Source organism: Paramormyrops kingsleyae, chromosome 5 (assembly GCF_048594095.1).
Source record: "Paramormyrops kingsleyae isolate MSU_618 chromosome 5, PKINGS_0.4, whole genome shotgun sequence".
Classification (NCBI taxonomy): domain Eukaryota; kingdom Metazoa; phylum Chordata; class Actinopteri; order Osteoglossiformes; family Mormyridae; genus Paramormyrops; species Paramormyrops kingsleyae.
The window spans coordinates 10,835,910-10,848,632 of NC_132801.1; the positions used below are offsets into that span (position 1 = coordinate 10,835,910).

The 12,723-nt window shown below is 43.3% G+C and overlaps 1 protein-coding gene across 7 annotated transcripts in view; it reads left to right on the top strand.

Moving 5' to 3' along the window:
* Nucleotides 1-497: 497 nt before the first annotated feature.
* ntn1a (netrin 1a) overlaps nt 498-12,723 on the top strand; it is a 52,907-nt gene continuing 40,681 nt past the window's right edge. The window contains exons 1-2 of one of the 7 annotated variants that reach the window (XM_072712122.1): nt 498-797; nt 1,025-2,144. In XM_072712122.1, coding sequence (XP_072568223.1) covers nt 1,130-2,144 — 1,015 coding nt within the window. In that variant the 5' untranslated portion in view covers nt 498-797; nt 1,025-1,129. Of the gene's footprint in view, nt 2,145-12,723 lie in introns of all 7 variants that reach the window. The other 6 variants (XM_072712124.1, XM_023791888.2, XM_023791889.2 and 3 more) reach the window with 6 other exon arrangements.

The following is a 12,723-nucleotide window of genomic DNA, read 5'->3' on the forward strand; positions in this document are numbered from 1 at the left end:
CCGCAGGCCTTTTCTCAACTAACCAAGTGTTTTCAGTGCTTTGGCCGATACTTATCGTTACCACTAATACGAAGAGCACGGCTGCGCTTCAAGCGCTTTATTTGCACTTTAAACTAGAACAAAACAAAGTGGTATGTTGGACAGGTGATAAGAGGCTCTGTATGATTTAATAAGTCGAATCAACAGGAGGCGGTGAGTAAGGATCGAGCGCAGTAGCGATAATTGCAACGAATAGCATCCATTGGGAAATAATGTTATTTCTTTCGAAGTTCATAACAACTAAAAATACATAATTCCCAGAAAGTGTGATACCTAAGGCAAAAGGCAGTTTTCCGCTTTTAATGTTCATCTCGACCCATAATTACGTTACTATACGACATATTCTTGCCTTGATAATCTACCAGTGGATGTCGTTGTTCTCTCCTTTAACGCAGTGAGTGTCACCCTTTTAAGATGACCTCAAGCGCGGCAGAATCTTAAGTCGTCCTTCACTTTCTATACGGACAGTGAATGCGGCACAAGAGAGTGTGAGAGAGTGAGAGAGACAGTGAGAGAGAGAGAGGGCGAGAAAGAGAGATCGAAGGAGAGAGAAAGGGAGAGAGAAAGCCGACAACTGTCTTACACTGTATTTTTTTTGCTTCAGGGTTCCAAGAAACAAACAAGAACACAAAAACGTTTGTAATATACTCCGAAAGAGAAAAAGTGAGAGAGCACGCTGAGAAGCGTTTTATTACTTTTCTGCCAGGCTGAACTGTTATTCCGAGGTACCGTGTCCTACGTGGAGATTTCTTTACCTCGTAAGCATATTTAATTCACAGAACGTATGCATGATACGTTTATGTGCATAATTGTTTAGACAGGGTGTACAAAAATATAAAAGTAAGTTATGGAATAATAAATATTCGTCTCTGTGACAGTTGACCTATTAAAACATCGACGCGTTTAAATAAGTATTTACTTAAACCTTGAAATCGTCGTGTACATTTTTTTATTCGTTTAAGTGTGTTTTTCTCTTTTTCTGCAGCTTTCTGCGTTTAGAACATTTCACAAGTGTACCTATGAATACCGTTCTCTCCTAGGGATCGCCTATATATTTCAGCGCAGGAGACACTGAAGACAGCGGATTACAATGTTCAGGATTTTTGAGGTTTTGGCCACTTTAGTGGTTGTCTCCTTCATGGTTGAAAGGGTTCATTGCGGTTATGGGATGAGCATGTTCGCAGCTCAGACGTCTCCGCCGGATCCGTGTTACGACGAGAATGGCAACCCCAGGAGATGCATCCCCGATTTCGTGAACTCCGCGTTCGGGAAGGAAGTGCGTGTTTCCAGCACCTGTGGAAAACCGCCCGCTAGGTACTGCGTAGTGACGGAAAAAGGAGACGAGAGGAACAGGAACTGTCACATTTGCGATGCCGGTGACCCTAAGAAGCATCACCCACCGGCATATTTGACAGATCTTAACAACCCTCACAACCTCACTTGTTGGCAATCGGAAAACTACGTCCAGTACCCGCAGAATGTCACGATGACACTGTCCCTGGGTAAAAAATTTGAAGTGACTTACGTGAGCCTGCAGTTTTGCTCCCCGCGACCCGAATCTATGGCGATATTTAAGTCAATGGACTACGGAAAAACCTGGGTCCCGTTCCAGTTTTATTCCACCCAGTGCAGGAAAATGTATAATAAACAAAACAAGGCAGCTATCACCAAGCAGAACGAACAAGAAGCCATCTGCACAGACTCTCACACGGATATGCATCCACTCTCCGGGGGTCTTATTGCATTCAGCACCTTGGATGGTAGACCCTCGGCGCATGACTTTGATAACTCGCCTGTGCTTCAGGACTGGGTCACCGCTACCGATATCAAAGTGACATTCAGCCGACTGCACACTTTTGGGGATGAGAACGAGGACGACTCGGAGCTCGCGCGGGACTCCTATTTCTACGCAGTCTCGGACTTGCAGGTTGGCGGTCGCTGCAAGTGCAATGGCCACGCGTCGAGGTGCGTAAAAGACCGGGAAGGAAACCTTGTTTGCGAATGCAAGCACAACACTGCGGGCCCGGAGTGTGACAGATGTAAACCGTTTCATTACGATCGACCTTGGCAGCGCGCTACAGCCCGAGAAGCCAACGAGTGTGTCGGTGAGTTGATGTTTACGTTTATATTTACCGTTTATGTAACCTATACGAAATATATGTCCAGAGTTGTATGATCATCTGTTGCTTATTAGAAAAATATCCGTACACACGTATATTACCGCACAAAAGGGACAGGGAGAAGAAATACACTTTTAAAAATAACTTCTCGACAGTATAGGTTTGTGCGTGTGCAGCGGACCAATATGCGCACCCGAATGACCAAAGTAACTGGCGCAGGTTTCATTAGCAATAATAAATAAATCGAAAATTTCGTTTCTGAAATATAATTACAAAAAAAAACTGCGTTTCATAGTTAAACGCTGTTAATAATAAATTATATAATGCAACAGTTTATTAGGCCTAACACAGTTGCTAAATATATGCATTTCAAAATTGGTGTAAACTGTATAGCCTATTTAATTTTTTTGTACTTATAACTTTTATAACTTCTGACCCAAAATTGTTAAGCGGGACATCGTACTTTCACCACAGAGGTCATGACCTGATGTGAGGCAGAATTATTTATATTATTGAAATCAATAACAAAAACATCATCAAAATTTCAATATTTTCATCACCGCCATCAACACAGTGGGACATAAAACACGGATCTTGCTAATTTAGCACGAACATTGTTTACGTAGCCTAAGTAATGGTGTGCTCACATTAACACTGAGAACGCGTAATTAACAGTCAGTCCTGCGTAACAGTGGCATCAGAAGCAGTGATAATTGAACGAGCAGAAAGCTGACATCGTGGCCTGCTATTAGAAACAGTAACAAATAACAGCAGTAATCGATCCAGAGACACGTTTTTGATAGGGAATAAAAATGCCACTGTAATAAAATAGGACGCACGTTAGCTCTCTAAAAAAATAAATTCCTTGATAAAGAGGTAAGTAGCAATGAATAGGTTAACAGAAATGGAATCGAAGGAAACGCCACCACAACAAAGCATACATTATATAATGATGTTTTGGCACAATTATAATTATAGCTGCGCGAATTTTTTTTTTAAAGTTTGTAAAATCAGCAAGTGCGATTTAAACGTGGCGTTTTTTTTTTTTTTTTTACTTTTTAACCTTAAAAAAATACAACTTTTGAAAACTGAAAGAAAAGCGATTCTTTCACACCGTCGTTACCAGCTAGCGTCCCCAGGAGCTCGCGCCAAACTGCAGGGTCGCGTTTAAAGTAGCTGTAAAGATGATGATAGCCAACATCTGCAACAGGTTCCTACTTTAAAATAATCAAAAATAATTTCTGTATTTTTAAAACCTGTATCTAAAAACATATATAAAATAATGCATCAAGCTAAAAAAAAAAAAAAAACAACAACCCGTATATCACAAAAATATGAATACATAGGCCTACATATAGGTATATAATTTTAAATTAAATATCCTCTGATTTTATGTTTTTAAATGTTTTGTTTAATTTCTACCCACGAAGAACAAATAAAAAAGACCCATAAAACACAATTAATGATAGAAAATATAGGCCTGACTTTGGTTGTATCGACGTTTTTTCAAATAAATTTTGAAATAAATTTATTAATTACCAACTAGCCTATTAGCACTCATACAGCACATGTCGAATTTGTATAGGCCTATTTATATTCAAACCACAATAGATCTACAAATAAAATTCTTCTGTTTAGGGCTAATCTGAAACATTATTCTTGGAATTAATTCTACGATCAAGAATATTAATGAATTTTATGCTACTAAATAGTTGATTCGGTTTAATTTAGGCCTATAATAAGTTGTGTTTGAAGTTGATTTGAATGCGGTTTAATTGACCATATTCGTCCAAATGCACCGGCAGCGAATCGGATCGGTGGGATCAAGCAGTGCAGCCTGCAGCGTTTTCCACTGTCGAATATCCCTTGAAGCATATAATTTCCTCTGCATTAAAACAAGTTAAGTATCTAATTATTCACAGTACGGAAACGTTGATGGGTTATAAACCTAGGTTCTGTAACAGTTTTACTTAAATCTGTATTTAAAACTCTATAGGCCTTTATAAATTAAACAATAGGCCAATGACAGAATTTTCATTTGGTCTCTTTGAAAATGTAATGCAGGAACATATGTCGTTTGTTTATTATCATTAATATTATTGATATTACTACTACTACTACTACTACTACTGCTGCTGCTGCTGCTACGCCGACTACTACTGTTGCTGCTGCTCCTACTACTGGAATAATAGTAATCGTTAATCAGACGAAGAACTCATTAGTATAAAACACTTCCATCCGCAAACCCGTAAATGTCCCCCTCGTGATAGTGACCATAAAATATTAGTCGAGCATATTTATAATCCGTGTTCACATAATTAAGGCATTGATTAGGCAGTTTTCTTCAAAGGCTGGACCTGTTTGATGTCAACGAAACCGCATGAATATACTCCCCTGCACGCCCCCATTGATGATGTGAAGTTTAAAGCGGAGGAAATTATCTAATCGCACTGACGCGGGCAATCGGGAGCGAGTATGGAAGCGCAATACACAGGCAGACAGTCGCGGTGTTTCCGACTGGAGCTTTGGTTATCAGCCCGAGTGCAAGTGGCAATGCGTGTTTGTATTCCAGGACTGCAGGTGTTTTATCAGACCTGGTGAAAGATAGCGATCGGTTTATTGTCCTGTTTAGCACCCTGCATAAACCTGGGCAATTCGGGTCGTGTAAACGCGTAAAACCATCGGCTTTAAGATAAAAGCCGAAATTCTGCTGTGTGGACTGGTTTAATTGGATCTATCAATAACTGTTGAGTTGTGCTAACAGGCATTATTAGAGTTAACACTTACAGGCCACGTATGTTAAGATTTTCGAGGCCCGGCTTATTTTCCCTTCGGTCTCCCTTTCCCATTCATTTAAGCATCTGCCGCACATACTGGTTTATGGAAAGAGCAGGGAAAGCGCTACAGGTTGCTCGCAAAAATGACATTTAATGGAGCGAAGGGGAGAACGACGCCATCCAAAGGTAGTTTCTAAAAATAACACTACAGCCCGCGTGCATGTAATGCAGCAACGTCGAATTCATTCATTCACAAGGGTCATTTTAGGAGGTAACATTAACAGTATTGTAATAAGATGTTAAAAGATAAATATTGGTGGTAGTGAGGGACTGAGTTGCAATAATCTGCCTATACGTAGGCCTACGGTATAAGGACATAGGCCTACTTTATAGTGCAACTTCTGTCGTCCTGTGAATGAAAGCTGCCGCTGTTACCGTTATAGCGGGTATAAAGCATTTTGTCTTGTGCATTTTGGTTGTGGAGGCATCGAACTGAATCCAGCTGGATCACTTACCGCGATCGTGCTTAAGCCGTTTGTTCTGACGAGGCAATGGCAGCCCTGACGTTACGCAGATACTCAGTGCTATTTGCGGTAACACTAATAAATGTCAGTTAAATTCGTTAATATGGTTCTAGTTTTTTCTAATTAACAGTGGTTGAACAAAATTAAATTTGATGATTACAGCCACTGACTGAATGGTTCAAAACACTAACAGCTTTGTAACTCTGAATGTCATTGCCTTTTGAGGATATACCAATTTGCTGTTAATCTTCGAAGAAATAAAAAACATGCACTGGCTTCTTGTGTCCACGTGTTGAATGGCAATCGTGTCCATACGCTCGAAAAGCAAACAGACCAGTTCCGACACAAATGCTCCGCGATAGGAATGAATTGTTCTCAATATCCTTGACACTTTTTTCCCGAACCAGCATGCGAGTGTCTTATACCGGCACAAAAGGCCGTCACTGGCTGCATCCATCTTGCTGTCAGCGAGGCAGTGCATTCGCAACACATTCCTTCCTTGTGTTTTTGTAGGCAATGTCATCAGAGGAGGCGTCCCAATGAAAGGGGGCTGGGGGTCGCTTTAGCTAAAGCAAACACGGAGCTCCAAACAGGAGAAGAATGATTGCTTGACACCTCTGTGTGAGGGAGTTTTTTTTGTTTTTTTTTTCTAAATCTGGGATGAGGGTGACGTGGGTTATGGGGGCTTAAAGGCTGTGTATTTTGGTCCCCAGCTAGAATGTCATAAGATGCAGTATCCAACTATGGAAAATCCGGGAAAAGAAAGATGGATGACAAGGCCAAGGTCTGGGGCACGTTAAATATATGACACGAAGACAACATTGTACCACAAAGAATTGTGGGTAATTGTGAATACTAACATTCCCAGTACATATTGCAGAACTTTGCAAAATGTTGAAGCAATCACCATGTCATGCTTGGGTTCTGGCATGCTCTCTGAAGAACAGTCCCAAGGGTGTAGGTGTGTGTTCAATAATGGATTCGACGGGGGGGGGCACATCTTGCTTGGAATGTCTGGGGAGAATATATATACATTTTTTTGTGAATTTTGACAAAGCATCACAGAAACCGCATGTCTCATATTCAGAGTAAAATGTGAATCTTCCGAATGGACCATTCTTCATAATCACGGGGTCGCTTACATTGCCCTGAAAAGCAGTGCAGTTAATGTAATTTAGTAATCGCTAACCAACATGGACCACTCAATCATTCATACAGCCAGGCAGGGCTACTCAATATTAAACAGACATTTGAACCACAGCCTGAGCTGTGTAACTATTGGTTCAACATAAAACACTTTGATGTTTAATGGCAATCACATCTGTTCAGAAATGTTATTATTTAAACGTCTAATCATTGCTTAATATATTTGTGTAGTATTGTTTCTGACTGTTGGATGAACAGTGCTGTGCAAACATTTTGGGCAAAGAAAAATGTATACATGATTGTTTATGTTGGTGTAAAGTTATTATGTTTATCAAAGTACAGTACAGACACTCTACTTACGAAAGAGTTGCGTTCTGAATGGCCGTTCGTAACTTGAAATCTTCGTAAGTCGTTATTCAACATCATTTTAAGGTTATACACAAGTATAAAGAATTGGGATGCTGAGAGTACGTACGCTACGTTGCTGCGCGGCGGGAGTAGCGGCCAGAAGTCGTACTAGGCGGAACTGACACGCAGAAAAAAAAATTGATGTTGCCGACAGGAAATGGGAGCCCAAGGAACACAATTTGGACTTACGGTCCTCTTCGTTCATATGTCTGAAAGTTCGTAAGTTGAAAGTTTGTAAGTAGAGGAGCGTCTGTATACAGTATGTGCAAAAGTATTGGGACACCTGGCCATTACACCGAAGAACTTTTATAACATCCCATTCTAAATCCATAGGCATCAATATGGAGATGGTCCTTCCTTTGCAGCTATAACAGCTGCCACTCTTCGGAAAGTGAAGTGATTGTCATTGTTGACACACCACAGCACAGAGTGCATGACAACAAAATGTGTCCTCTGCATTTAACCCATATGTGATATCGTGACATACTGTAGCAGGGGGCAGCTAATTCAGCGCCCAGGGAGCAGTGCTTGGGGGAGGTACCTTGCTCAGGGTACCTCAGTGGTTGCTGGTCAGGGATTCAAACCTTTCTGGATTCTGCAGTGTGTCTTTCAATTTTTGCACATTTATCCAGAAGAGCATTTGTGAGGTCAGGCATTGATGTTGAACATGAAGGTCTGGCTCACCGTCTCTGTTATAGTTCATCCCAAAGGTGTCTTATGGGATTGAGGTCAGGGCTCTTTGTGGGCCAGTCAAGTTCTTCCACACCAAACTCACCCAACCATGTCTTTATGGACCTTGCACTGTGCACTGGGGCACAGTCATGCTGGAACTGAAAAGGGCCTTCCCCAGACTGTTCCCACAAAATTGGAAGCATAGAGTTGTCCAAAATGTCGTGGTATGCTGAAGCATTAAGAGTTCCCTTCACTGGAACTAAGGGACTTAGCCCAACCCCTGAAAAACAACCACATACCATTATCCCTCCTCCACAAAACTTTACAGTCGGCACAATGCAGTCGGGCAGGTAACGTTCTCCTGGCATCCGCCAAACCCAGACTCATTCATCAGATTGCCAGACAGAGAAGTGTGATTCGTCACTCCACAGAACGCGTTTCCACTGCTCCAGAGTCCAGTGGCGGCGTGCTTTACAGCATTCCATCTGACGCTTGGCACTGCACTCGGTGATGTGAGGCTTTTGTGCAGCTGCTCGGCCATGGAAGCCCAATCCATGAAGCTCCCGGCTCACAGTTTGTGTGCTGAGGTTAATGCCAGAGGAAGCTTGGAACTCTGCAGTTATTGAGTCAACAGAGCGTTGGCGACTTTTATGCGCATCAGTACTCGGCAGCCCTACTGTTACTTTCCATGGTCTGCCACTCCGTGGCTGAGCTTCTGTTGTTCCTAAATGCTTCCACTTTGCAATAATACCACTTGCAGGTGACCGTGGAATATCTAGCAGGGAAGAAATATCACAAACAAAGGTGGCATCCTGTGACAGCGCCACGCTTGAATTCACTGAGCTCTTCAGAACGACCCATTCTTTCACAAATGTTTGTTAACCTGACTGCATGGCTGGGTGCTTATACACCTGTGTCAATGGATCTGAATGAAACCCCTGAATTTAATGATTAAGAGGTGTGACCCAGTATTTTTTCCGTATCGTCAATACCAGTTTAACCATTTCAAAAGCTCTCCTAAAATCTGCATCTGCTCTCCTAAAATCAGCAACTGCATTTTTTGACTCCACCACTAACCTTTTGGCTATACCTGAATATCTCATTGACTTATTTAAAGGAATTTATTAATTAAATGAGCTGGCTGTGAAATTTAATAAAGACATGGAATGGCTGGGGTACCCCTGAGGAGAGTAAGCGCTGTTCATCTAGCCACCCAACTAGATACCAGTAACTTTTTGGAGAACAAAATAATTTCTTGTTAGTCTTTATTGTGTTATTGTTAATTTGCATGTCTTCTAAAGTGAAACTGTGTTTTTGTTTTAAGCAAATATAGACTTACTACCCAGATAAAAGCCGTAAAAATTCATTTACTGCCTAAGACTTTTGCACAGTACTGTACCTTTAGTAACTTGTAAGTAAGCCTGTAGTAAGTGCTTCCAGTTCTACTCTCACATACTCATGTACTATGGGGATCAAACCAGGTATACTGTAAGTGGTGCGTCCATTTCTTTTCCAGAATGGGGGCAAATTTTATTGCTTCAAACGCTAGAGAGAATTTGTGTACCTTCTCCGCCCCTGGACAGTCCAGAACCATGTGAAGTAGAGGTGTGGACTCTGGTGACAGATACACCTTTAAGATGAATTCCCAACTTGCAGGCACATTTTAACTCGGCCGTGTTGCATATTTAAAATCTATCCATGACGCTTTTGGAATAATGACACTTTCAAAGGTACAAAGACATTGGGATCAGAAGGTCGTAGCTGTGTACAGTCGCACATGTCTGTTCTGCAAAAATGCCCTTATTTTAAAAACTAGGACAGATTGATGTGTGTCGGAAGACCTGTACTGTTCCTGACTGTAGAGGAAACCTATTCAAAGTAACTGTGCAGGGCAAAAGGCCACCAGCACTGATAATTGATGAGTCAGAGAAAGAAACAGACACTGATATACCTTAAAATAGCCTCTCGGGTGTTTATACAATATGTGTGGGGCTTTTTTTGGTGAGTGGACTCAGTGGGGGGAAAAATCACAGGGGCTCCGACACCATGGACTATGGAGACGGTCTCAGCTCACTGGACTTTGCCTTATTACCAGGAATCTCTCTGCAGTCATGTACAGTAAAAACAGTCCCGGCGGGAATACAGCACAGCTAATGCCTACCCAGGAGGGCACAGTTACGAGGTACGTAAACAAAACTTAAGGTGAGAAACATCCAGTCTGCAGGCTGCACTGAGATGTAAGCAGACCTGAAAAGAACCTGCGGAAAGGAATGTTCTGGAGACACACACACAGACATAGACTGTTACTGCTGCACATTCCCCCTTGAAGTGCACTTTACTGATTGGTACCTCTATGCCTGTATGAATTACTTTTGAAGTATATGTATAATATTGATCTAGAGGGGCCACATGAAAGCCCCTCTAATGCAATGGGTTGGAGATTAAAGCATGAAGTGCAGACTCAGTTCTATTCAATTAGAAGGGACAGGGTCAGCCTCCACATCCGCAGAGGTGTCTGGGGGTCCCGCGACCGCAGGGTCAAAGCTGCTCCCTGACATACGAAAAAGCTTGTGGCAGGGGGGAGGGGTGACAGTTGGAACTGTAGATTCCATCTCTGTGGATCCCCTGATACCATAAACATTTAAATTGTAACCAGTGGGCAGGGGAGTAACTGGTGTGTCATTGTCTTGTAGTAAAAGAAAATATTTAAGGCTGTGTATTCAAGATGGGGGAATCTTTCATCTCGGTGTGAATGAGAGAAAGTCCTGCAATATCCTGCCTGAGCCTGTCTGGGAGCCGAGAGAGACGAGGGAAACGGCGTTTGAATAATCGAGATAAAAGCGGGATGCAGAGGAATGAGGAATACAGGAGGCCATGCATTGTGGACCAGAGGGTCCAGGGAAACAGTGAAAGAGGCATCCTGGTCCTACCTGTCTCTGCATTTTGGACAACTCTATGCTTCCAACTTTGTGGGAACTGCAGGTCCTTTTAAAGGGGAGTTGTGGTCCTGCCTGTCTCTCCAGTCACTGCAGGCCCTTTTAAGTTGGAGTCCTGGTCCTGCCTGTCTCTCTGGTCACTGCAGGTCCTTTTAAGGGAGAGTCCCGGTCCTGCCTGTCTCTCTGGTCACTGAACGTCCTTTTAAGGAGGAGTCCTGTCCTGCCTGTCTCTTCAGTCACTGCAGGACCGTTTAAAGGGGAATCCTGGACCTGACTGGCTCTCTGGCCACTGCAGGTCCTTTTAAAGGGGGGTCCAGGTCCTGCCTGTCTCTCCGGTCACTGCAGGTCCTTTTAAAGGGGAGTCCTGTCCTGCCTGTCTCTCGGGTCACTGCAGGTCCTTTTAAGGGGGAGTCCTGGTCCTGCCTGTCTCTCCGGTCACTGCAGGTCCTTTTAAAGGGGAGTCCTGGTCCTGCCTGTCTCTCCCATCACTGCAGGTCCAGCCGAGTGCTGGATGGAGCCCTCTGTCATGGCCTCCTCAGCAGCAAAAAGACACATCCACCGTGCCTGGGCTCCTCCCTTTACAGGTTACCTGATGCTCCTGTTTGAGGTGTTATCGGGGAGAAGGGGGGGGGGGGGAACGGGCAAGGACAACCCTTGCCCCTGAAAAGCACAATTTGCAGGTCAAGCGGACCCCACCATGTGGCACAGGTCGAAAGTGCCGGAATCTCAGAGCTTAGCGTGTATTGTGAGATAATTCTGGTCAGAGCGTTACTTCCCTTACCGATAGGGGGCGCTGTCTTGCGCTTAATACTTTTAGATATTTTCTAGTGATAGTCAAGGCAGAAGATAAGGCAGATTTATCCCATTCATATGACAGAATGTAGTAGAATAATCATCCTCCTTGTGAGTCCATCAGCTGGAACCTGTTTTGTTAAACAGCAGCAGCCTGACAGCTGTCAGAGAAAGGATGGAGACTCCTGCTGGCTTAAATGCGAAAGAAATTCAGAAAAGGGACAATTGTGCACTTATTTTAAAAGAGGATGTTTCCTTGCATTTGGAATGTTAACATGAAAGAACGATTTTGTTAGCAAAAGCGTGGACTGTCTGCGGGTTGGGAAAGGCTGCTGTAGTGCATTAATGGGTATGTGTGTACACCTTTAAGTATTTTAGAGGTTGTTTTGTCCGAAACCTTAATCTGCAAATGCCATAAAATGTCTTCATGCAACCACAAGTATCACCTACAGTCACAGATCACCGCTGCTTAGGGTGGAGAATCAGCTCATGTCTCACACCAGAGCCACAAAGGAAATTCAGGTTAATGTTTGAACCAGTCGGGGTATTAGACTGGTTTTCTTGGCAGGATCATTCATCTTCAAAGGCGGTGATTGACCAGCGCACCTGGCAGACAGAACAGGGCACTGAGCCAAAGGAAGAATCCGGCGGCGCAGCTCATTGCCCTTTGAACCTGCCGGCGACCACAGGCCGGTGTTTCAGACGGGCGGAATGTTCGCAGCCACGGCGGGCCTTTACCCAGACAGCACATTTCCCAGAATCCTTATCAACATTTACAGCATGTTTTATAAACCCCGCTTACCATTTGGCAGCTTTTGAACAACACTGGAATTTTTTTTAGAGACATGTCCGCCGCCGCGCAGGATTGTGCCAAAAGAGAGCCGGGGGTGAAGGTCGTCGTAAAAACGCCGCGCGCCCGCCGGCGTTCCCGTATGCGCTGCTCTCCAAGATTTAAAGGATTTGTTTTCCCTGTCTCAAACTATTTGCTCAACCATTTATTGAGCCTGAAGGGTGAAAATTATTAATAACAGCGATACACGTTTATGTTTTTAATAATATTTGTTAGGCATTCAAAACAAAGCTAAATATAATTAATCATTGTGTAAATGCCGACCTCCAGAAAAGCCCCTGCTTTTGAGAAGCCCCCTTGATCCTTGGCCAGGCTGAGGCTGGTCCAGTTTCTTCTTGTCCAAAGGGCTGCAGACTGTGAGCCAAAGGGATGCCAGTCCGGACCGGGCCGGTGACGGTCACTTGGACCATCTGTGGTTAGTTTAGTGGTAAATCCAGCCCACGTGACTCTGAGGGAAAA